This window comes from Anas acuta, chromosome 4 (genome assembly GCF_963932015.1).
Source record: "Anas acuta chromosome 4, bAnaAcu1.1, whole genome shotgun sequence".
In the NCBI taxonomy this organism is placed as follows: domain Eukaryota; kingdom Metazoa; phylum Chordata; class Aves; order Anseriformes; family Anatidae; genus Anas; species Anas acuta.
Window position 1 is genome coordinate 11,097,455 of NC_088982.1, and position 24,541 is coordinate 11,121,995.

Below are 24,541 nucleotides of genomic sequence, written 5' to 3' on the forward strand. Positions count from 1 at the left end.
CATAGATGGGAAAAAGTATTTTACAATACATTAACATATCTGGGTAAAAATAGGGTATAAAACTTAGTAAGATTTGTTTAAACTTCAATTAAGAACGTCAGATCTATTCACTCATTGTTAGTATCATTGTTTCTCACAACCTTTTGTTATTTATCAGTAATTATATTTTTCATCATAAAGGAATCTATCAAAAGCAATAATGATCTGTCACTGAATGCCAGAATGATTGAAGACAGAAAAAAATAGCTGAATATTGAAACAAATCTCTTAAAATCAGAGAGGGCAAAGCTAAGCTATTGGTTATCTGATTCAGGATGTTCTGCAGGATGTCATGCCGTTTGCTCTGAGTGAATGACACAGTACCACGACACGTTCCAGTAGCAACGTGAATTGGTTTGACATTACAACCATAGAGTTGCAAATATAAGTAATATTGCAAACAAATCATCTTGTGACCCCAGATGCAGTGCTCCTGTAATGTCTATGATAGTGTCCAAAGGCTGTCCTGGCAGCCTAGGGATGCCCCAAGCCATTCTCTTCTGAAAGGAAGAGGGGAGAGCAAGTTGTATGTAAAATCATTTTGCATTTTCAAATTTATCAGTTGGATTAAGCACATTTTTTGCAAGTTTTTGATGTGCTTGTACATTTTTAGCTAAATATAATATAAATATAATATGCCATTTTTAAGTGGTAAAAATTAAATTAAAAGAAATGTCTCTGACCTGTCTCCCTATTTCTTCTGTTTCACATCTCTTCTTCTGCCATAGGAAACAAGGACTTCCTCTGAGAGTATTATTTCTGTACCTGCTTCAAGTACATCAGGTTCCCCAAGCCGTGTGATCTATGTAAGTATTTTACTGTGAAATGCATTCTGTGAGATGTGGAAAAAAAAACATGCTTCCTCTTACAGTTTAACATGTATGTAAAGTTAATGTCTCCAAACCACTATAGTTGGTGATTCCTCTAAAATGGAATTTACTTACTCATATTTAAAATGTTTGAATACTGCCTTTACCATAACAGACTTCTGGCAGTTTCTTGTTATTTTTTGTGGTGTATTTATAGCACTTACATTACCACCAGAACTGTTTTGTACCACAGCAAGCAAAATACCACAATACTTTCTAAAAACAAAAGTTTAAGTAAACAGTACAGCCCACAGGTAGATTACAAGCTTAGATTTGAACACTACACATCTAAATCAAGCCTTTGAGTCTGCCTCTGATTGCTTATGAAAACACTTGTATATGATTGCAGGACTCAGGCCTCAACAAATTCCAGTCCCTAACCTCAGAGGACCTTTGATGTGTTTGTGGTCTAATAAGTGCTAGCTCTGGAAAGCTCAGAGAGTTTAAAATAACTGCAAAAATATGATAAAAGCTTATGCTGAGTATTTTTTTCAGTACCAGGTGTACCTTAGTTGTAATAATTGCTGTAGATATTGTTCATGAACAAAATCTCAAAGCTACCACTTGGTAAGCAACAGGTGAAAAAAAATCCAGAATTGTGGCTTCTGTATAAACATCTCTGTGAGGTCTTCAGTATTCTCAGGACTATTCTTTGTTCTTTCCAAGATTTCTTTGTCCTCAGACAGGTAAGTCATTGTCACTGAATAGGACTATAGGGAATTGCTGGAGATGTGATTGACTGTCAAAGAGGTTGTTATGCTAAAGTTAAGGACTCTTATTTACTGCACTGAGACAAGTGAAACAGTGCCTTGAAGCCAACTTGTCTTCTTTCTTCAAATAGAAATAATTTTGAAAGCAATATACCCTTTATATGAGCTACTAGTGTAGGAATTGCCCCTTATCTGAAAGGCCATAAGTGCTTCTGAGTTCTCCTTCCAGTAAAACTCCATGCTTTTGCATACCAGGGTATATTCACACTTAAAAAAATGTCATTGCCAAGACTGCTATGAAGACAGTTCATGGTGGTAAAAGACTGTTATCACGTAAACATTTTCTTTGGCCAGATGGTCTCCATCTCTTCAGCCATGTGCTGCTCCATTGCTTTTACAAATCATAAGCATTCTTCTAAGATTTATGTACTTTTAATGATATATTTTTTTTATTAGATGGTACTCTTTCTCGGTGTTTGTGATTATCACTTTAAATGTACTTCATAGTCTGTTAACAGTCAAGGACAAACCGCCATTTTCTTTTTCTGCTTGTTTCAAAGGATATCATTAAGTTAGCACACAACTCTAATGCTTGTTACTGTAATATACTCCTTTAGAGGCATTTGGGGCTGTGAAAGAATAAAGTTCTCAAGCAAATATGAGCCAATTACAAAAAAGAGATTTCCCAGAGGTGTGCAAGTTCTTGCTATATCATATATGACTGCTTAATTGTCAGAAATCTGTGAGTTCAATTAAATCAAATTTCAGCTTTTAGGAACAGAAAACTAAGAAGAATCAAAAACATGTTTTTGGACTTCTACGTTATCCAAATGATCCTTCGGCTATTTTTTGCATCCGTTTTTTATGACATACAGATATGCTCAAAATTTGTCTTGGGTGCTTTCATGACTGTTTTAGCCAAATCTATGCTGCCACTGAAAGGAAAGCCCTTCTTACACATGGTCCTGTTCCTCTCCAGCCCTGTCCTCCTGTCTCCTCTTTGGTGCTAGTTGGTACACAGAGATATGATCAGTCAGATTTGAGACTATCTTCAGCTAGAAAATAACCTAGGAAAAGCTTTTATTATTATTAGAAAATAACCCATGAAAAAGACCCAGCTGTCTACCAAATTTATAAGGCTAACAGAGGTGAGGGAAGGCAGAGCAGAGTGTAAAGCACATGCACAACAGGCACCTTCAGCAATAACATACATTTGTGTAATTAAAACAATTATTGAAACTGTACCTTAACAGCTGTTGAACTCTTTGAAGAACTGTGTTTGACAAAAGAGCATTTTGAGAAACAGTTAAAACTTAGGAACCATGATTCTGTGGTACTTATTCTTTCAAAAGCATCAAGTCTGAGCGACATGATTGTTCTGAACCATCTCATGGGTGATGTGCTTCTGGGTCGTGGTTTACTGGTCAGCTAGGGAAAGATTAAGAAAGCATGTTTTAACTAAACCTGAGTGTGGTTCATGCAGACCATTTACTAAAGCTGTATATATATATTTTTTTCTTTTCTTGGTAATAGACTGTGGCGTCTTCTTGCACTGAGAGAGGGCATAGGCTAATTCCCTTTGAAGTTAACAGTCATCTTTTCATTAATTTCAGAGATGACTGGGCTGAAATTTACAGACTGAAATTTACTCCAGTGCAGACATTGCTTCAGAGTCACTGCATACCACTTAAAAATCAATAAAATCAATAAATTTCTAAGTCATGCCATTAAATAGAGCTTGAATAGAAGTCTTTATTTACACTTAGCTAAATTCTAAGGAGATTTAGGAGCTTTATCCCTACAAAGATATATCTAACCAGATAAATATATATCTAACCAGGTTTAGTTTAGGTTACAAAGATGTGTTGTACATTCTTATACTGGGAATATAAATCACATTATATTTTCGTACAGAAATATATTTGCTGTTATACAATTGTAGAAGTACATAGTCCAAATGAAAAAGATACTCTAAACTTAAAACTTGTTTTTAACAGAATCCAAAATACTAGATTATTGAAGAAACGGAATAAAGCCTCTTAGCTGTAATTTGAGTCATCTCTAGAATATTTAAATTCCACTCAAGTATTTGAAAGTAGGTAAAAATAAAATAGAAAATGTAGGCTGAATGCTTGCAGAATGGAGTGTTTAGAAAGCAACTGTATCTCTAAGGCATTTTTTCAGCCAAATTTGCTTACATTTGGATATTTAGAGTGACAGGAATTTTGTAAGTAGGTAAGTTTTACTGTTGATATTTTGGAAGTTTTGTGGGAGGATCCAACATTGCACTTCTACACAGAGAGACAGGGGATAAAATTACTGTAATTCACATATTCCCAATTTTGAACTTTTTTGTTTTCTCTAGACTAATCTGCACAACCTGGATACCTTTAAAAAGAAATTATCACAGCCTCCCTGGTCTTCCTTGTAAGCTACAATTCTGCCCAATTTTTTCCTGGAACAGACCTGCCAGATAGGCTTCTGATCTTTGAATGACCTGTCCCTGCATTAGAGGTTGCCACCTCTTCATTCCACTTTCTTAGTTAAGAAGAATCTTCTTCCTTTCCATGTTGCTAATGTATGTACAATTCATACATTATTTTAGGAAAAAGAATAAATGAAAGTTGTCACGCCAAACTTCTATATTTATAATTAATCTAAAAGAAAACTTTCCTGAAAAATCTATTGAACTTTTATTATCTCATAGTAAGAAAAGAGATAATCACTGCACACATAAATCTTGGATACTTTCATATCTTTTGCGTTTGGAAAGCATTATTACAGTTTTACAGCTGATTGTACTGAGAACAGTGAGTTCTCAGAGAAAAGCATGATTCAGTCATCATTTTGCTGCCAGCAAAGAACTTATCATTCCGTAAAGCCTGAGGTAGGAACTAGACAATTTTGCTGCCCATTTCTCTCCTCTCAGCGTGGCTGGCTTGTCATCATATCTACAAGCCTAGTACATACATGCTGGATATAGTTTTACTGCAAGGATAGTTACCATTATCCTAAGGATAATCTGTGAAAATGTGGCTTTTGATAATCACGCTTTTGGAATAAGGATAGCAAGAGGAGAATGGAGAGTGAAACAGCTGGGAAAGAGCAAGCTTTTTTCTTCTGTTGGTTGTGTGAGTCTCCTGAAAATATATGAACTTTATTTAAGTGGCATCTGTGATTTTCCAACTAATCCACCACAGTGCAAATCCATCATCTGCTGGTTTTTGACCTGTAATTAAGGACTACTTAGAAATAGTCAGGAAAGGAGGTGAAGTTGTGGGATACAGCTGAATGGAAAAAATTAAAGACTTGACTAATGTTTGTCAGCGTCTGGAGAGTATATGTTGGAAATACACATTTGATTATTCACTACTGCTGGTGGTAGGGGAACCCTGCACACCAAAACCACTTTAAAATGAAGGGTGTTTTGCTTGAGAAAGACTTCAATATCTGTCCCACATGTCTCTTTGTGCAGCTAGTAAGCGGGATATTACCAAGGGAACTGGAATTGTGCCATGCTACTCCTGTTAGCTAAATGTGAGTGAAAAAGAAAAGGAGAAAGCATCAGTATATAATAAGAAAGCAACAGTAATATTTAGTGTTGTGTAGTAAATATAAGATACTTATATTTGCACAAAGAAAAAGCCTATTATTATGATGATGACTTTTCTATCTATATATATCTGTCCTTTTCTGATTGTATCCTGATCATATTCTTTCTTATTCTCACTGCTTTCTTTCCTCCTTTTCTTAGGCAAAGCTTGGAGATGAAATTCTTGACTACAGGGATTTGGCTGCTCTTCCTAAAAATAAAGCCATCTATAACATTGACCGCCCAGATATGATCTCCTATTCTCCATATATCAGTTACTCTTCCGATGACAGGCATAGTTACGGGGAGGTACTGAAACATGGGTATTTTTTTTTAATACAAATTTGAGATTTTAATGTGCATCATTAAAATTTGCTGAACACTAAAATGTGCAGAATTAAAAAAATACATATCTTTTATAACTTCAATTAGTTGAGTCATGTCATCCATTCACCCACAACACATTTTAGCCTTCTAAAAATACAAGTGAGGCTTTCATTTCACTTTTTAGCTCATGGAAATTAAAGAATTGCTTTCTGTGATCATTTTTTTAAACAGATGACATGTAATTAAAATATGTTTTTCTGTGAGACGAGTTCTACATGCATGTGGTAGGAAACATGAGCCATTGCTAATTATAATGCAAAAATCAGAAGCAAAGCCAAATGTCTTTCATGATATTTTTTTTTTAAGTGTACTATGTTATTTTGGTAGCACAACAATGGTATCACTTTGCTATGCACAAATTTCTTTCAACTGTCCCTTACTAAAGTTCATCCTCATGTCACACATGCATTTCAATCTATTCATATGCAGAGCTAATGTTAGACAATTTGTGGTAATGAAATCTAATTTAACATAATCTTATTAATTCTGATTCTTTCTTCTTCCTTTTTATCTTTTTTGTGAAGCATATTTGTATATAACTCCTGTCATACAAGTTTGTTTTTCTTCCCTAATCATATCTTCCTTTTGTTTCAATTTCTAATTTATTTTATAATTTTAGATGCTTTTTGCAAATTAAAGCTCTCAGGTATACTAGGTGTATGCTGTCTAGAATGGAAGTCTTTTTTTCTCTATAGGTGTAAATGGATGGATAGAAATGAATACTAGAAATAATAGCAGTACTATTTATAATAGCCCCAATCTTGCTAACACCATTGCCTTTTATGCTTAATTAGTACCACTGAAGTCTCCAGTGCTACTCTCAGGTAAAGTGCAGTACATAGTAGTTCTTGCAGACTCACTTCCAAATCCTCCCCATACAATGCTGAACCACAGTAGCTCCATTATAATGAGTGCTAAAAGAATTAAGGTTATATCTGGTAAAGAGTTTAAATGGTATTTAATGGTTTCTGAATTCATAAAACTGGAAGCTGCTGTCTCACCCTGAACCTATGCAGTGTAAACACTTCCTTTCTATGTCAAAATTTGTGGGTGCTGATAATGTTTGTGTCCTTCCTCAACTGCCCATTCACATCTGACCTTTCAGAGGTGACATCTAGATTTGACAGAGGTGCATATGCGCTGCAACTTTCTGCCCTGCTCCTCTGAAGACTCAGTCATTGCACATGTGTCAAGGAGATGGTTATAAAACCATCTCACCTACCAAAAATATATGCTGCTGCTGGAGGGAGTTTCTCCCATCCACTTTCAGCAGATCTTTGGACACTTGCTGCAGTTTCAGTCCTTTGCCAGAGTAGGTATCTGTGTGGCTGAGCTAGGTACGAGGTTTTGTCTGGACCCCTGGTGTGATCTGACCCCCATGGTTTTCACTCAAAATCTGGAGATGCCACAGGTGGGACAGCCACTCAGAGGTGCAGTGAAACGGACTGGTTTGGTGGAAGCCCATTTTTGGCTGGGATTCAGTGGCTGCAAACTTTGGAAACCTCAGCACTGAAATTTTAGGAGTGGGATAGAAGGCAATTGCAGCTGAACTCTTAAAATAAATAAAATAAATTAAAAAAAAAAAAAAAAAAAAGCAAAGAGGGTATTGCTGCTTTTAGTGTATAGCTAAGTGGTTATCCTGCTATGGTAAAAGTTTATTGGGACAGCTGGAGTCATTGATCTTTTTGGAAGATAAATACCTTTGTAGATAAAAAGGACCACATCATAAAAAAAGGTCTTTTCACTTGGGGCAGTAGAAGATACATTGGTTCACTTGGGACCAGCAGCCCAGTACTTGCCTACAAAACAGCTGTTTTCTTGCTTGCTTCCAAAGAGGCTCAGGAGTGCATGTCCCCTTCAGCCATGGTTGCTAGCATACAGAGATATTTGAGCAAGCTTTAAGCTAGATATATTACTTTAAGCTAGATATATTACTTACCAATAACAATTAAGATACCTGTCTTAACACAGACTTTCCAGCCAGTTTTCTGCCTTCATTCATGGACATGCTTTAAAGCATGTACTGAGTTTCACGTTGCATTTGTTCTTTCCCCGGTGTTTGTAGCACTAGATTAAAGTTTGCTTAGGTAGGTCTATGCTGATGTAGCTATTTGTGTCATTAAGACCTCAGTGATATCTTAAAAAAGAAAAAATAAGATCTGGTTTCTAGATGCCTAGACTAGGAAGAGCATTTGGGGCTGTACTCTCAATCCAACGTGCACATTTTCATGATGCTTTAAATATTTTACATCCTTGATTTTAGCATGGTAAAAAAAAATCCTGATTTTCAAACTTCAGCATCCTGGTTATATGTACAGCTCCAGGAGTTTCAGTAGAGTTGTGTTCAGATAATCAAGCTTAAAACTCACTAATTTTGAAAGGAAAATGAGTGAACACTAAATAATTGAATTACATGACATTTAATTAAAAATAAAATAGTACAAGTATTTTTGTTTCCCTTAAAGCAGCTAGCTCTGAGCAACAGAATTATAATCCAGATTTTGGTAGTGCTTCAGGCAGCTGCTTTAAATGTGGGTTTTCTACTAACAGTACTCTGTGGTACAGGTCTGGCCTCACCAGGCCACAGGATTTTGTAGTAATGAAATAAACAACAGCTGTCTGTGAAAGGTTTTATAACTTATTCCTTCTTACGTTGTTTAAAAACAAAGAAAAAAAATATTCTATTTTACCTGAAAGTTGTTTTTTTTTAACTATATCATGTGTTATACATGGATAGTGATGTTTTAAGAGTAGTTCTTCTCACAAGTAACATCATGCATGAATTTGTATCACTAATTTGTTGTGTGTTGCTGTTTGCAGTCACCTCAGTTGCTCTCTCCAACACCTACTGAGGTAATCCCCAGTGCCTTTGTTCTCCTGTTCTGACCCATTTTGTGATGCATAAACCTGGTCATACTGATAACCAGCAGCGTCTGAAATGTGGGGTTTGCCTCCTGCCTCTGCAGTGCATGGGGTTTTATAATTTGTTTTTAACAGTGTTACTTGTGTTGAATATGTGCTCTGCTTCTGGATTGTCATCTGTATTCATCTATGTCCACTGTCATCCATGTTTCAGCTTTCCAAAATAAAGGTTGTATTGTGGTCACTTCTACAAGCTCTACTGAATAAATTCCATTGAGAAACAGGATTTATTTTAACATTTAAAGCTGCCAGCATGAGTTGATATGAAATAATGCTTGGTATGGCTTTCTCTTTTATTTATGTATTTATTTATTATTTTTCTTTTTATTCCACAGCCAGTTAAACTATTTATATTATTTGTACACATATACTGTTGAATTGTGCACATACCTGAACTTCTAAGTGTATCTTGATGTACATTAATGATAAAAGCCTGTCACTGTTTCACCTTATTACAGGCAGCAAAAACATTTCACATAACTTCCCAGATATCAACTCAATTAAATATCACAGTCCTGGCTCATTTCTCCATTATTCCAATTTTCTGTAAAGAGAACTATGTTGCAGAATTTTGGTAGTAGAGAAGAACTGGAAATTTCCATTAAAGGTTATAATTTATTTGATACATTAAAAATAAAACCAAGTTTTATTTAATGTTGGATTTAATGAACTTGATTGACTGTTCATTACAGAGACCAAAAGTACACAAAAGGTAAGGTCTGAAATAATCAACATGAACTCTTGGTGTTGTGGAAGATTACAATAATTTCCTTTCAATTAGCTATCAATGAGCTAGTTGTCATGCTGTTAAATTGCAGACATGGCACTAGTATGGAGGTCAGTGCTGCTGTTACCTATGTCATACGAGTTATCCCAGGTTATCCAGCTTTTCTGTTTCCAGTCTTCCTCTAATGAGTCTGTGATCAGGTGCTTAGGTATCATCATCTACAAACTTGTCACCAGTTTTTTTGGAGAGGGTTTTATCAGAAAAAAATGTTCACTGTGTCATACAATCAAAACTTCAAAGAACATTGGATAACACTCATTTGGTATTAAAATACCATCCCAAGATTTTCCAGAGATGTGGCTATACTGCAGCATAACTCTTTTTGACGGGGTTAGAATGAGTATTAAATAACATAGCTACATAGATGGAGAAACATTTCAAACCGAGCATGGGGGAGTTGGTGGCAGAATGCCTGTATAATGCTGCATGCTTGGGAAGGTGCCAGTTGTTGCTCTCCTTTTCTCAGGTATTTCTGACTTTGAAATGGATATTTAAGCAACAATGCTATTTACTAGTATGCAAAACTGATCTTCAATATTTTTGAAAATGCAGTCACTGAGTATGGGGTGACGTGGAAGGAACAGAGGACACTTCTGCCAGAGGAGAGAAAGTGGTGACTGAGATGACATTGTACATCCCCAGTGTCAAGGATAGTCCCAGAGCAGCCAAATTGGAAACTGCAGGCAGGAAGAATCTAAAGATGAATGAACAGATATAATTTAGTTGTACTGATAGGAATCTGGAAGATTACGATGGGGCCAGTTAGGACCTTCAGTGTGTTTAAATGATGAGTGATCCAGTGGGAATTACAGATGCCTGAAGATATCCCAGGATTCATGATAAGTGGCGAACACCTGCTATGGGATGGCATGCTCTTCACTCACTCCTACTGGAATAGGAGGGGGGTAGCACTTTTTGGAATAGCACTTTCCATAAGGGAGCATCTTTAGGTTACATTGATTTGCTCTAATCTGAAGTTAACTGAAGCCATTTCTCACTTGTCTTAAACAAGAAAATTGAATTTGCTCTTGTAGCTAGTTGACAGAAAGTCATTTCCTTATCTAATTCATTACTGAATGTTTTTACTGTTGAGACACTGGGCAAATTACAACTGTAATTTAACTAGCTATAGAAAGCGAGGGGCTTTGCATGGGTATACATGATTTTAAGTAGCTGAAGTCAAGGCTTTTTTGGAAATAGGTTATACATTGTACAATTTTGCAGTGTTAATTCTAATGCTATTTATATGAGTATGTATTATAGATTACCTAGCTAATAGTGACCATGTTTTGCTTGTAGTATGGTGTGCTGGGACAATTTATATAGCAGATAACAGTAGTTTCTGTGATGCAGTAAAGCCAACGAGAGATATTGTGTTGTCTTTGACCCTTATACTCTACAGCCATCTACGTGGGTAAAAAGTGACCATAGTACTATCACGCTAACCTGATCTCATCTTCCACCTACCCCCATGTATGTCAAACTTTTACATAAGGTGGAAGAGACTGACAAATAATACTGCCCTGAAACAGTACTTCTACGGTATTATGTTCTTGTCAAATGATACTGTCATTTTAAATTCATGTATGTGTTGCCTTTCCTGTGAACATGACCATTCTGTGAAACTTGGCCGTTCCAGAGCTCCTTTGGTCATACTGCAGTCGAGGTGCTTACAGCTGAAAACCACCTTGTTTCATTGGGATTGCATGGAGCATTACAACAGCATCAAGTTCCATCTACACAGCACAGAAACATGTGAAATGGCATATTTTGCCTGCTTTGGAAGTGATTTATCTTCCCTAATGAAATATTTTCTGTCTTCCTCTCAGGGCGACCAAGATGACAGATCTTTCAAACAGTACAGGACATCAAGTCCTAGCTCTGCCGGCTCACTGGGTTATGGTCGCTACACTCCAACATCCCATTCTCCTCAGCATTACAGCAGACCAGGTAATTGAGAATCATCCCCATTAGTTCTCTAGATTTTTCCCCTACTTTGTCTCATGTTGTAGGCAGGGTAGACTCCAGTAGACAGGTGTTTTAGGTGGAGGCGTAGTTCATAATAGTATTTTGTTTATCATGAACAGATTGTCCCATGGGGAGGAAGGAGAAAATTCTTCAGGTATAAACATCTAAGAAAAAGAAAACAAGCATCTAGAAAGCTTGATTTTATGTATCTGTAAACAGAAGATATAACAGACTTAATCCTGGTCCCATCCTTCCTCACATTCAATCCACAGCTCTTTCATGGTTTGGCATAGTACCAGTGAATGTGCACAAAGCCAAGAGGGTGCTCAGGTGATTTTGTGTCCCTTCTGTACTGCAGGTCCATGGTGGCTCTCCTCACCACAGTGCAAGAGCTAGAGGCACTAATAAGAGGCAACTAGATTTGAAGTCCATATTGCTTTAGATGAGAAGCTGTCAGCAATGTTTATTGATGTTCTTGTGCACAAAGAGGAGGGATCACCGTCTTTTGATCTTTACATGGATGCCTCATACTAAGGCCCATTACAAAATGGACACTGTGCAGAATTTTATCCTTAGAATGATCAACCAAATTGCTCAAAATTCATTCTAATTTTTCTCCATTTCATCATCTGAACTGAAAACACAGAAATTCAGAAAATTTCTATTGTTTTCTCAGTGTCTACCAGTTTCATTGGGGATGCATTATAATTATAAACTAGTTTAGAACAAAAAAAATTGGAATTATTAATCTTTCCAGTGGAAATAAAAATTGTATGGGTAACAGAAACAGGAATTTTTTATTTGTACTGTGTAAAGTCTTTGGTAAAGTGAATATGAGATTGAGGATCAAAGATCTATTAGAGATAGGGAAGATTAGTCTGTTCTGAAGGTCTGGCAGTTGTGTCATACCTAAGCTTAGCTGCACAATATTAAAGGAAGGAGCAAAAAAGAAATTCCAAATTAATTCTAATGTCATACAGCTTCACTGAAAGTTTAGTCATCATAATTGTTATTTTTAATAGTTCTCTATTCGTCCTCCAAATACGTTATCAGGAGGTTGTTACAACAAAGCAAACAAATAAAGTGACTTCTAAGAATATTTTTCGAAGTATTTAATTACATGTCTGACTTTCAGAGCTGAAAGAACTCCAGGATGTTTCTTCAAGTGCTTAAATTAGCCATGCACTTGAGTGTCCTGGTACATTGTGGACTAAATCCTACCAGTATGCACTGACAACAGTGAGAACTGGACCCACTTGTAAAACAGTTATCATCACAGACAAGGCACTCCCCATTTCATTTCATTAGATCCATTATAAGCATATATCATTCCCTCTTGCAGCTTTTTTAATATACAGAAATTCCCTGAGTGCAGCTATGCTTTTTGTGGTTCCTTTTCTGGAATATTTTCTGATGCATTACATTATCAAGGTTTTATACAATAACTCTCTGTTGAAATCCTTTGTCCATGGTCAGCCACATACACCGTGATGTTTTTATACATAACCAGAGAAAGATAAAATCTTACATATAAAATATATGTTTTCTAAGCATCAGGAGGAAAATGTTCCTGAAAAAAAAAAGGATGGCATTGTAATTTGTGGCTTTCAGTAAGTGAACTAAATAGTTTATTTTCACTTACTCTCTGTTGCCCCCAGCTGGTACTCAGAGTCTTGGTACCAGTAGCTGCATCTCCCTGCCCCAACACCCAAGCCCTACATCTACATTCAGACATCATTACATCCCTTTCTTCAAAGGTAAGGTCCAGGAATGCAAAACCGTGCTGTGATACTGTAGACTTATTCAGATGTGTTTCACTTTTTTTGTCTGTGCAAGCATGGCTTCCACTTGGATAAAATTTGTCTTAATTTTTTGCAAGTGCTTTCTTGACGTATTGTGTAGTTTTAAGAAATGAGTGGGTATGAATTGTTTTATTTATTTATTTATTTATTTTCGGTGAGTGTTAAGTGTTTTTCAGAGGAAATAGATTTTATGATGAAAATGAGAGAGGGAAATAATTTTAAATCCTGTTTGTTCTAAGATACTATGTTTATGTTTGCCCTAATTTGGTGTTGCTAAATAAGTATTACAAGTTTGTATGTTTGATCCAACATCAGACAGTCAGTCATTTAACCTTATAACTTTCATTTAGAGATTATTATTATTATTATTTGCAGCATTACCAGAAATCTTTCCAGATAAGCTGGTTGAATCAATATAGTTGCACTGATTAGCAAATAATTTGTGCCATGTATTTTGAAACAGAGTAATTGAGACTAGTCTCCTTGCCATTACATTTTTTTTTTTGCATTGGATATTAACTGCTAATGAACTCCATGTTGCAGACAGGAGACAGTAATGAGGAATACCTGTAAGCCTTTCAGGCAAATGCTGTTCTTTTAGCTAGCTACTTAAACAGAAGAAAGAGAAGATATTCAATTACCACGTGTCTTCCCCTGATTCTGTCTTCTCCAGGAACAACAAGAGTGTGGAGGAGATTTGAATGGCAAACATTTTCAGTGCCTGTTCCCCAGCTCTTATGTACCGTTTGATTCAGTAAAGGGAAACTGTTCTTGTCACTGTAACCTTTACAGAAAAGGAAGTGACCCTCTGCAGGAACCAGATTTACAAATAGGTCTGACATACAAACTCAAATGAATTGCAGATGCTCATTGCCTTTGGAAAAAATAACTAATGCATCTTGATTAGTCTCTAATGTATCCATAAACAGTTCTGTTCAAAGTCAGATGAATTTCATGAACACAAAAGGAACAGAATCAGACTTAAGTGCTGCAAATGTGATCCTTAAGAGAAAATTCTGGAAGAAAAAGCTGATGAGATTAAACCAATTGTCATTTTAAAGTCTATCTACAAAGCTTCTTCCCCCATCCGCAAACACACCCACCTACCTGCAATTCATGGAAGGCTGACACACACCTGAAACACTGCCTGAACATTTTTTTTCTATGTCCTCTAAATTTGGACAATATTATCCAACCTGATCTACTGAGTAAGAAAAGCTCATCACTGTGCTGCATTGCCTGATTTCATTGCACAGAAAGCTCTTATTCAAAAGCTTGCAGTTGCTTAGCAGCACTCTTGCTAAAATGAGTTTCTGTTCAATGCTACCTGCTGTTGCTCAGAGCAGCAGCAATTACTTATTGCTGATGTTTGGAGGAAGAAATCCTTAAGTGGCAGCTGTTTTTGCCCATACATTTATTAGTAGAGTGATCAAAATTATAATATTTTGCAATTCTGCAACACTTTTTATCACGAAGCTAAAATATCTTGCAAGCAGTAATTTATAATGCTTTTTAGCACTCCTACGAGGCAGGCAAGCATGTTTATAATTCTTCTTTATAGGTAATTCTGAGCCCTACAGAGGTTGTATGGATTAACCACTGCTTTACACTGAGTTAATGTCTCAGCCTGAAAGGAGTGAAAAGATTTGCCCTTTCCTCTTCAAGTTCTGTGAATTCTTTTCTCTAAGTTGAAGACTGCATTTTTTCCTTATCTGGATAAGTCTTTTGAGGGTGTTGATGTACTTTTGTTTTTTTTATTTTCAAAGTGGTTAGTGTGGAAAGAATAGAGTTGTAGGACTCTGTGCTTCATATCCAGACCAAGGTTATTGTTGCCATTTCAACTTTTAAAAAGTGAAATCAAACTAATTTTAAAATAAACAAATAAATAAATAAACTTTGATTAAATCCAGAAAATAATACACTGGTTAGTAATAATAGAACTAATCTTTGTAAAACTAGCTGTCCACAATCATGACAAAAATATTTCTTTAAACTTCTGGCTCACAGAATTTTTACTACCTTAAGAAAAAATAAAACCTGCCACAATATTCCTTTTGATTTCACTGAGTTTGTATCATGTTCTTCCCAAAAGCTACATGGTTCATCATTTTTCCAACAGAAATAACCGAGTTTCTCTTCTTTCTTCAGTACACTTCCAGTAGAAGTAGTCTAGCTTCCATGAAGAGTAATAGGATGAGCTGCTCTTTGTCATGCAGATAAATAACTTGTTTTTTTTTTTTTTCTTCCCTTTTTAAGAATTTTTGTCTTCAAAATATCATCAAGATAAATTCTGTAACAGTCTTGCATCAAGAAAGCGTCACAGTTCATGCCCTTGAGAATCATAGTATGTGATCTCCAGAGTACCTACGCTTGGTACAACTCTTCCTCTTGAGTTGATGGAGTCAGTGAGCATGGAGTCAGTGAACATAAAGTCAGTGCTTAAGCCCCAGTGAAAAAATGCTTACTTGAAACACAGTGGAAAGCATCTTGCCTTTCTAGTGTAGGAACACAGCTTCCAAAGCCCATTTATTTGGCTTTGAAAACTTGGAGAGAGTTCGTAATTAGACTTCAAAAAACTTTGTCTAGCTTAATGCACCATGTGCCAATAGATGTTGAAGGATCCAGTTTCAGGGCTAATCTTTGACATCTTTATTTGGCCAATGGTATCTGTTTGTTGTTCAAACACAAGTCAGGAAACTTATACAGCACTTAATGTAACATGTTATCAAATTTCTCATCCTACCAAATAAGATAAAAGCCAACAAGGAAGGAGGTATAAGCAATATTGCACTTTTCCTGACAGTCCCTTAAGCACTATGAAAAAGGGAGCATGGTTAGAGCTCTGGTCAGTTGTCTACAAAAATACACAAGGTTAAAAGAGCAGCCTATCCTCTCCACAGCCAAAAGACACAAGAAGGGTTTTGTGGTTGATGCTGAAGTTCAAAGTAAACTTTTCCAGATTCTTTCCAAGTTAAACAAAATCCAGGGAAGAGTTTGTGATTCTGGTTTTTCACTCTACAGTGACCAGTAGATCAGATCACATCCTGCAGCTGCTTGTGGCAGAAGACAAAACCAAGGGTTTGAAAAATTGCTTTGTCCAGTAGTTTTATTTTCTCAGGGACCTTATTTGAAGTTCTTCAGTGTTTACAAGGCAAACCTTGAAAGAGACAAATTCTTGGCAGAGTCTTATTTTAGAGACTCATTATAGGCTAGATTAAAAGAGTGTCTGGAGTTTCAACGTGTGAACTTCCTACATATATCTCCACTTTGCTTTATTATTAAATACTTATTTTCATACGCATAATGTGAAATGCAACTATTCTTTTGTGTTTGTCCAAATCAGTGGCAGAATATTAAATATATTTTAAATATACATCAACTTGAATGAGTGGGCTCCTAGTAGAACTTTTTCCCCCATTCCATCCATAATTCTTCCCTTTCAAGCAAATTAGAGGTTATGGCTCTGCTAAATGCTCCTTTCAGGTGATGCTTACACAGAGAAGTTTGCAGATTTGTTGTTTTCTGGTACTTGTTCCTGCTTCCTGTTTTCTTGCAAGTTTATTCATCCTAATTAATGCTTCCTCCTGGCTCCCTGAATATGCTACTGACACCCTATCCCAGAATAATGACTCTATGGGTGTATAATGCCAGCACTTGGGGGTCACTGGGGTTCACTGAAGTGTTTTTTCATGTAGGTTATATATTAATACATGTATGCTTTTAATAACATGCTAATTTTTAAGTAAATGACGAAAAAATACACTGTGAAAATCACTTGAAAACTTTCCTTTTCTTTTTAAATTAATAAATTCCAATCGCTTTGGAATTCCAATCACATCACTTTGGGATGAATGACATTAGAAGATTTTTAAGGTTGTTGGAGTTGTCAGGAAATTTACTTAAGTAAGTAGCCACCACTGCTCTTTGCATTCAAATTTGGAGTGAAATTGAGGCTTCTTCTGCTTAGTAGGGATGGCCAAGTATCTCAGAAGCCACCAGGAAAGAAAGAAGGAATTAATAAATTCACAGTGAAAACCTGTCACCACTGCTTTTCTTCAAAGAGCAAAGTGGGAATCAAGAAATTGAATAACCGTCTGGTTCCTTGTCTGAAGACAACTTGAATACAAACTGATTGTGGTGTAACATATTTTTAGTAATTCTGTAATTCTTCCCTTCCTTTTTGGAAAGACCATAGGCCATCACCACCCACAGTTGTAATTTCAATTTCTCACCTGTTCTAGTTATATTTTCATAGAATCATGGAATGGTTCGGGTTGGAAGGGACCTTAAAGACCATCTGGTTCCATCCCCCCTTTCATGTACAGAGATGCCACCCACTGGCCCAGGTTGCCCAAAGCCACATCCAGCCTGCCATGAATACCTCCAAGGATGGGGCATTCAGAACTTCTCTGGGCAACGTGTTTGACTGCTTAACCAGCCTCTGAATGAAGCAGACCCAGCTCTCTCAGACTTTCTTCATAAGAGAGTTGCTCCAGATCAACTTCATGGCATTATTCCAACAGGAAATCACTGTTCTTGAGTGTGCAGTGTTAACAGCCAAATAGTTTTCAATTTTAGTTTTTCACCAAATGTGAAAATAGCAGAGACAAAATTTAGAATGGATAACTTAGTGTATCATCATGATTTCATCTGGCCTGCTACTGCTCCCATTGAACTCAGTAGCGCTACCCTATTGATTTCAGTGGTGCATGTCCAGGCCGTGTTCGGTTACAGACCATCGATCATACATCAAGTCAACAGAGATCTGGCAAGGGTTCAGTGGATATGCCCTCTGTGGGCATAGTCTTGATGGTTATGGCAATCCAGTGGTTTTATGGTTATAAAACTTCCAATCCCTGAAGGCAGAACTCAGTAATAGATCTAGTGCTCTGAACTGCTGCATTTCCTTTCCCCAAAAAATCTTGCTATAATTTCATTATTACTATCCATTAAATTTGTGCTCCATCTGCACTAAAATAATAACAGTAAATTAACAGCCCTTTTATGTTAGAATAAATGTCATGTTTGGCTTCCAGTTGCTTAAAAGTGTTATAAATTAATTGGATTTTACAAGTCCCAAAAAAGTAGAGCTTTACTTTTTTGTTTGCCAAGCTGCACTATAATGCCATAGAGTGTGCTTCGCGGAAATAAACTAAGAGGAAATGAATGGTACTTAATGAGTATTTGACAAAACAAGTGGAAAAATGGATACTGATCAATGTTATATATGTCTTCAAATTTTGTCAAGTGACTATGGCATTATAGATCTATGACTTGTTAATCCAACTTTGCATAAATATAAAATGCTGTGGCATGTTATCTGTTAGGAATGTTTGCAATTTAAAAAAAAATCAACATCTAGTTTTGTAATTGATACATGTAGGAGCATTTGACTTAACTGTAACATCTGTTTTTTGGTCTAGTCCTGCTTTGAAATATTTTGAACACTACTGAATAATTTATTACTAGTTTTAAGGGCAGGCTATGAACCATAGCATTAAACTTTTCAAAATCTTGATTGATAGGTTATTCACTTAACTATGCAAAACATACTACAAGACTGTGGATGCACTCATCCTTTTATTTTGTTCATTATGGTGTTTTTAAAAGAGGAGCTTTAGTGTCAAAGAGAGGATGCAAGACTGCATTTTAATCTGATATTATCTATCAGATATTAATTGTTGATGAGATGTTTGTTGATTGAGCCAATTCACTGTGTTGAAAATGGTTTCCCAGTTATTTAAAACTGTTGGATTAACAAGTCATTCTGAACAAGCTTTTATGCTTGAAATACTCTACTTTGCCTTCCATTTTTTTCTTTTATCTGCTTTCTTTGCTCTTCCCCTTGGAGGCAGTGAAAGTGGTCGGAGCACTCCAAGCTTATCCATGTACTCAGACAGCAAATCTTCATCTTCTGTCTATCAGCAGGCTCCTAGACATTTCCATATTCCAGGTAGGCATTCACTGCTTAGTGTTTGATCTTCAATTGCTTACACCTGTTTATTCTCTTCTAAATGTTGTTTGTTTGTTTGTTTTCCCATTAATTTGTGAATTTAGAGCTTCAAAAGAAGAAAATTACTGAGTGAAAATCTGTAAAATGTCTCATAAATAAAGGAGTTAGTACTGTGTGCTTAGGTATAAAAATTTGCATTAGATGATGGCAAATGTTATGAAGCCTAGCTGCAGGGGTTTTTTGTTTTACTTTTTTTCTTTATCCATTCACTTTCTGAACTAGAGAGTCACATAAATACAGACTTCGAAAACTGGTGAAAGACATTGGGCCTCCATGAAGCTGACAGAGGCTGTGTCTTTGCATACATACTATGCTGTTTTCAAGTTCGCATTCAGTTACAAGCATACTACATCTATATTCACACTGCTTAGCTTTTGACTGCTAAGCACACTGACTGCTAAGCTCAATGGTATACTTTGTTTAATTATGTTTAGCTTCTGGGATTAGTGTTTCTATGAACACACTGTAATTAGGAATTGTATTTGCTCAGGTCGGTAGGTCTAAGTAACATCTGACATCTCTACAACACGATATGGGAACATTGGACTGTGGTTTTGGGGGCTTTCCAAAAATTCCTGAAAGGCCAGGTCAACTATACATTTCAATATGTAGACAAGCTATAGAATTTCATATTAGAATATTAGGCATTTCCAGTATAAACATCTATATCTGACCATATATCTGTCTTTTAATTAATGGAGAAATAGTCCCTTTTCAAGTTTGACTGTTTTATAGTAGTCTGTTCTACCATTATATTAATTTTATTTTAAATAGTGACGAGTATATGAAGTTTCTTTGTTGTCTATATAAATTGGTAATGCAGCACTCAAGATATCTGAAAACATTTTTAGGGACTTAAGAGTGGATTATGCTATTTAGGTAGGCGTAGGCACTGTTTTAAATAAAGTTGATGGGTAAGGCTGCATTCTCTTGTAATAAGCACTGAATGACAAACCGATGAAATAATCAGCAGTCTTTGCTCAAGTGTTTGCATTTTAGTGTTGTTGAGAGGAGACAAGAGCAGCATAGTCTTAACTGCTTGCTTACTCTTTTATTCTTTCCTTTCTCTTTCCTCTTCCTCAGACACTGGCGTAAAAGATAACATCTATAGGAAACCTCCTATCTACAAACAGCATGGTACAGTCTGCTTTTCTCTATTGCAAAAAAGATATTTTTACTTGTATTGGTAATTTAGGGCAGATATTAAAAGCAGTTTTCATATTTACATAATGGTATAAAATGTGTAAACATAGGAAGTTGATCTCCTGTTTTCACACCATGCCTTTGAATATCCAGTTTTGGTAAATAACTCTTCTATATTGCTGGAGGGAAATATATATATATATATATATTATTAACTGGTGTATATTATAGAATCATAGAATAGCCTGAGCTGTAATTGGCCCACAAGGATCATTGAGTCCAACACCTAATTGAAATACCTACTTCTCATCTGCAAGTTCTTCAAGATGTATAATATTGGTATCTAATGTAATCACACCATGGCAGTTAGGAACAAATTCAGTATCTGATAACATTGGCAAGATACGATTGGAAACCTTTTGATAGACACAGCAACAAGGTTGCTGTCTGAGTTTCCAAACCATGGAAAGAAATATATGATGCTTTATGCCACTGAGGATCTGCATTGATACTCTAGTAAATATTAAAAAAAATACAAGATTGTAAGGTCTGCATTCTTCCATTATTATTTTTATTGTATATTTCGCTTATTACCATCACTGTAATTTCTTTGTGTCAGTGTCTGCTTGGGTTCTCAGTGATGTTTGACAATTATCTTTGTTCATAATACAGGCTTAGTAATTCAGAATTCATTTTTCTGAGCTAAATTCCATTATTAATCTTTGGAAGCAAATATATAAGACATATGCTGTTATAGAATGCCTGAGAAGTGCAGAAGTACATTTCTGTTTAAAAGAATCATGAGTGGGGTGCTACTGTACTCAAAAGGCAAAAAGGCAAAAATAAAAATGAAATGCATGATATGAATCTGCCCTAAAACAAAAGCCATGATTTACCCCCCTGCTTGGAAAGATGTGAGAGAATGAGGTGGATGTTCATCACACTGCGAACCATACCTAAGGCACTTAGGGGATGAAAGCAATACAGATATCTATGTCACTCTTAATGGCAAGGACAGGTCTCTGTTGGAGCAACTTCTCCCATCTTACTAACTCCTGCAACACTTTCTGCACAGAGGTGACTTCCCACTTTGCATACAAGAGTGAGAAAACCATGCATATGTGTTTTCACATACTTTAACTGATAGTTGATAGCTTTCCATGAGTGAAAGGTTAGGAAACTGCAGATTTATCACTGTCTTCATGATCAGAATAAGGATAATACATTTTAAATACTTTCCCGTTGTGGTAACAGGCTTTAGCTGTTTTAAAATGCTCAATAAGCATAGTGAAAAGAATAATATTTTTACGTAGTTAAAATTTTTATACTACCTTTCATGGAAAACAACACTTCTGTTTTGGTTAAACTTCTGGTTTGTATCCAATACAGTATTAGTAGAAACAAAATTGACAAATGTTATGTCCCAGCTGGGTGAAACACCCTGTGTACATTCACTGTAACTAAAGTGTTTCATGCTCAAGTAACTGCACATTCAAATCATTAATATTTAGATAACCTCTGTGGTTGCTCTGGTTTTGAGCAAAGTCAGACTTGCTGATGTTTCAGTGCACTTTAGATAGACTTTTTCTGCTCACATTATCCTAATCTTGGTCAAACTAATGCTTCCTCCAAGGGAAAAAGATAATATCTGTTTGATGTAGTGCTTGATTTAGTGTCATCCACGAAATTTAGAGGCTGCCCAAGCTGTCCAATTCTTTCTTCTCTTTAGATGCACAAATCATTAGTGTTAAGTACTAAAGCTGGGCAAAAAAAAATACTGACAAAGGAAAAAGTTGAATATTACAGTGGTGTTTGGAAAGAGCAAATGCAAAGTTACAAAATAAGTGTCAGAACTTGCTCTGATGTAAATCAACATAGCTTCAGTGATATACACAACCTGATGATATGGCTCTTGCATTCTGGCTGTGTCATTTAATTTTACTGATACTTTTGGTTTGCAAAGAAGATTATAATGAGCAGCTTTTTTTTTTCTTTTTTTTTTTTTTTCTTTCAGGACAGGGCTTTTTGTATCAGTTTTCAGTTAGTTGGATATGCAGTTAAAGTCTGGATTTTGTCAATTTTGCACTGCTGTATGTCCACTAACTTTAATGGAGTTGTTCCTAGTAATCACTGAAGTGGAAAGTGAAATTATCTAGTCAGCAAACTCTATACATTAAGAAGGATCTACACTTTAAACTTTCTTTTATATACTATAGATATTCTAAGTGTGTGGATTGCAGATGTGTTGAAAATATGTGCTAGTTGTGTTTCTGCTGAGAAGCAAAACTTAATTTACTATAATTCAAAAACAAACAAAATGGATCAATGAACTTTCCTTGCATTTAAAAAAAAAAAGTATCATTTACCTTTTGTTCTGGAAGAACTCCCAGCAGAAGTTCTATAAATCTTTCTACTAAAGCATGAACACATGAGCAACTGATGATTCAACTCCTCAAGCTAAAGGGACACTGAACTAATGCATGCTGAAAGGGAGCCAGAGAACATTCCTTCGCTGAAGAGACCAAGTTTGAACAAACAAGCACAAAAATGTTCTTTAAAACAAAAAGTGCAAGAAGCTCTTTCAAAACATTTGTCTTTGGGAGGTTTCAGTTACAGCAGTGCCCAACAGATTTGCTATAGCTACAGCTTCTGTGTTTCTATTATAAACACTTAACTGCAGAATGAAAAAAAAAAAAAAAAAAAAAAGCTGGTGGAAAAATGGTTCATACAAGGCTGGTCAGGCTGAGAGGTCTGAAATCAGGTCAGAAATCAAAGCATGCTGGAGCCTGAATGATCTTTATTTATTTATTTGTTTATTTTGTGCATTGATATTTCAACAACATTTGAACATAATACAAAGTTTAAAAAAAAAAAAAGTTTATTCTGCAGCAATGCTAGCACTGATCTAAGTGAAAGGTGTAGTTCACATCAGGGTTCACAACAGAACCAAGTATCCCTTGTAATGGAGAAGCTAGTGCTCAATACTGATGAAATTCAGGCCACCTGGATTTATCTGCCAGTAATGTCAGGAACTTGGGAGGGGCAAGCTTTGCAGGCCTCTTTTGATTTTCATTGGACTCCTCTGGACCTCTGTGTAAAACTTGGGTGTTTAACTATTTTGAAGATCGCATGTGATGTTTGGAATTTCTGAATAACACTTTGGATATCACTTTTTTTAAAAAAATATATATACATTTTATTCTTTAAAAGCATCAGTGTCTTGAAACAAAATCAATTTGCAAACATGCATCAAATTCTCTGCATGGATTTCTCTTGAGTGTGAAAGAGATCCATCCATATAACCTGGAACAGCTTGCTAACTGGAGATTTACGGTATGCTCCCAAAATATCAGTAAATCAGGTCCAAGAACTTCTTGCAATGTAGGCACTTCAATTTTTCATCTTTCACATTGATAATGAATCAACAAGCTATGTTCAAATTTCTACTATTTCTTTCTCAAAGAAACAGCTTGCCATATCAGAAAAATGCCATGGTCAGAATGCCATTAGCTAATTGTGAAAACAGAGGTTTTTTCATAATGTTGTCTTTTTTTGTTTAATTATATTGAGAGGAAAAAAAAAATAGAAAAAAAAGCATTGAAATATTTTCACATGGGTATTTCCAAAATGACAAGTAAAATTTTTTAATTTTTCAAGTATCATTATCTTGACAAAACCAGTTAAGGCCTAGATGCAAGCAGTGTAATGGCACCAGAAAATGAAACAGAAGAGCACTGAAATGATAATGTAGTGGCCTTTTGACTGTGTTGTTTAGATGCAGGGCAGATCCTCTGCAAACATGCTGGCTGGGGAACTGGAGAGGGCAAAGTTGTTCCCAGCTAGCTGGGAGTGTTGCAGCACTTTTAAGGGTGCAACTTGATCTCCTCTTCACCTCTGTCTCTGAGCAATCTATTCTGCTCCTCAACTTTTGTATTCTCGTTGTGCCTCGTTGTGCATGGAATTCTTCTGTTGCTCTTGTACTCAGATATTGCAGACAATTCCCTTGTTATAAGCTCTCATGGGTTTAAAATTGTACTAAGACATTGCACTGCTCCAGTTTTATACCATTAAACCTCTCCCCACAACAACATAGAGTGTTACAAGGGCAAGAAAGATTCAGATTTTTGGAAGTAATCTGAAATGGCATGAAGTTTGGCACAAAATATTTCTGTAAAATTCTGTCTGAGTTACAAATCAGTCTCTGATACAGAACTCTGGTAGAGAATACCAGGAAAAATATATTTAATGGTTGGGAACTATTCAGTGACTATCTTGTAGGCTTTCAGTTTTCATTTTTTCTTCTCAGGAA

General features: G+C 35.9%; 1 protein-coding gene across 14 annotated transcripts in view; it reads left to right on the forward strand.

Moving 5' to 3' along the window:
- ABLIM2 (actin binding LIM protein family member 2) overlaps positions 1-24,541 on the forward strand; it is a 139,348-nt gene that overhangs the window by 90,209 nt on the left and 24,598 nt on the right. For 4 of the 14 annotated variants that reach the window (XM_068679801.1, XM_068679805.1, XM_068679804.1 and 1 more), the window contains 7 exons: positions 768-845; positions 5,373-5,519; positions 8,418-8,450; positions 11,136-11,256; positions 12,933-13,031; positions 18,928-19,029; positions 20,173-20,226. In XM_068679801.1, coding sequence (XP_068535902.1) covers positions 768-845; positions 5,373-5,519; positions 8,418-8,450; positions 11,136-11,256; positions 12,933-13,031; positions 18,928-19,029; positions 20,173-20,226 — 634 coding nt within the window. The remainder of the gene's footprint in view (positions 1-767; positions 846-5,372; positions 5,520-8,417; positions 8,451-11,135; positions 11,257-12,932; positions 13,032-18,927; positions 19,030-20,172; positions 20,227-24,541) is intronic. The other 10 variants (XM_068679803.1, XM_068679806.1, XM_068679802.1 and 7 more) reach the window with 10 other exon arrangements.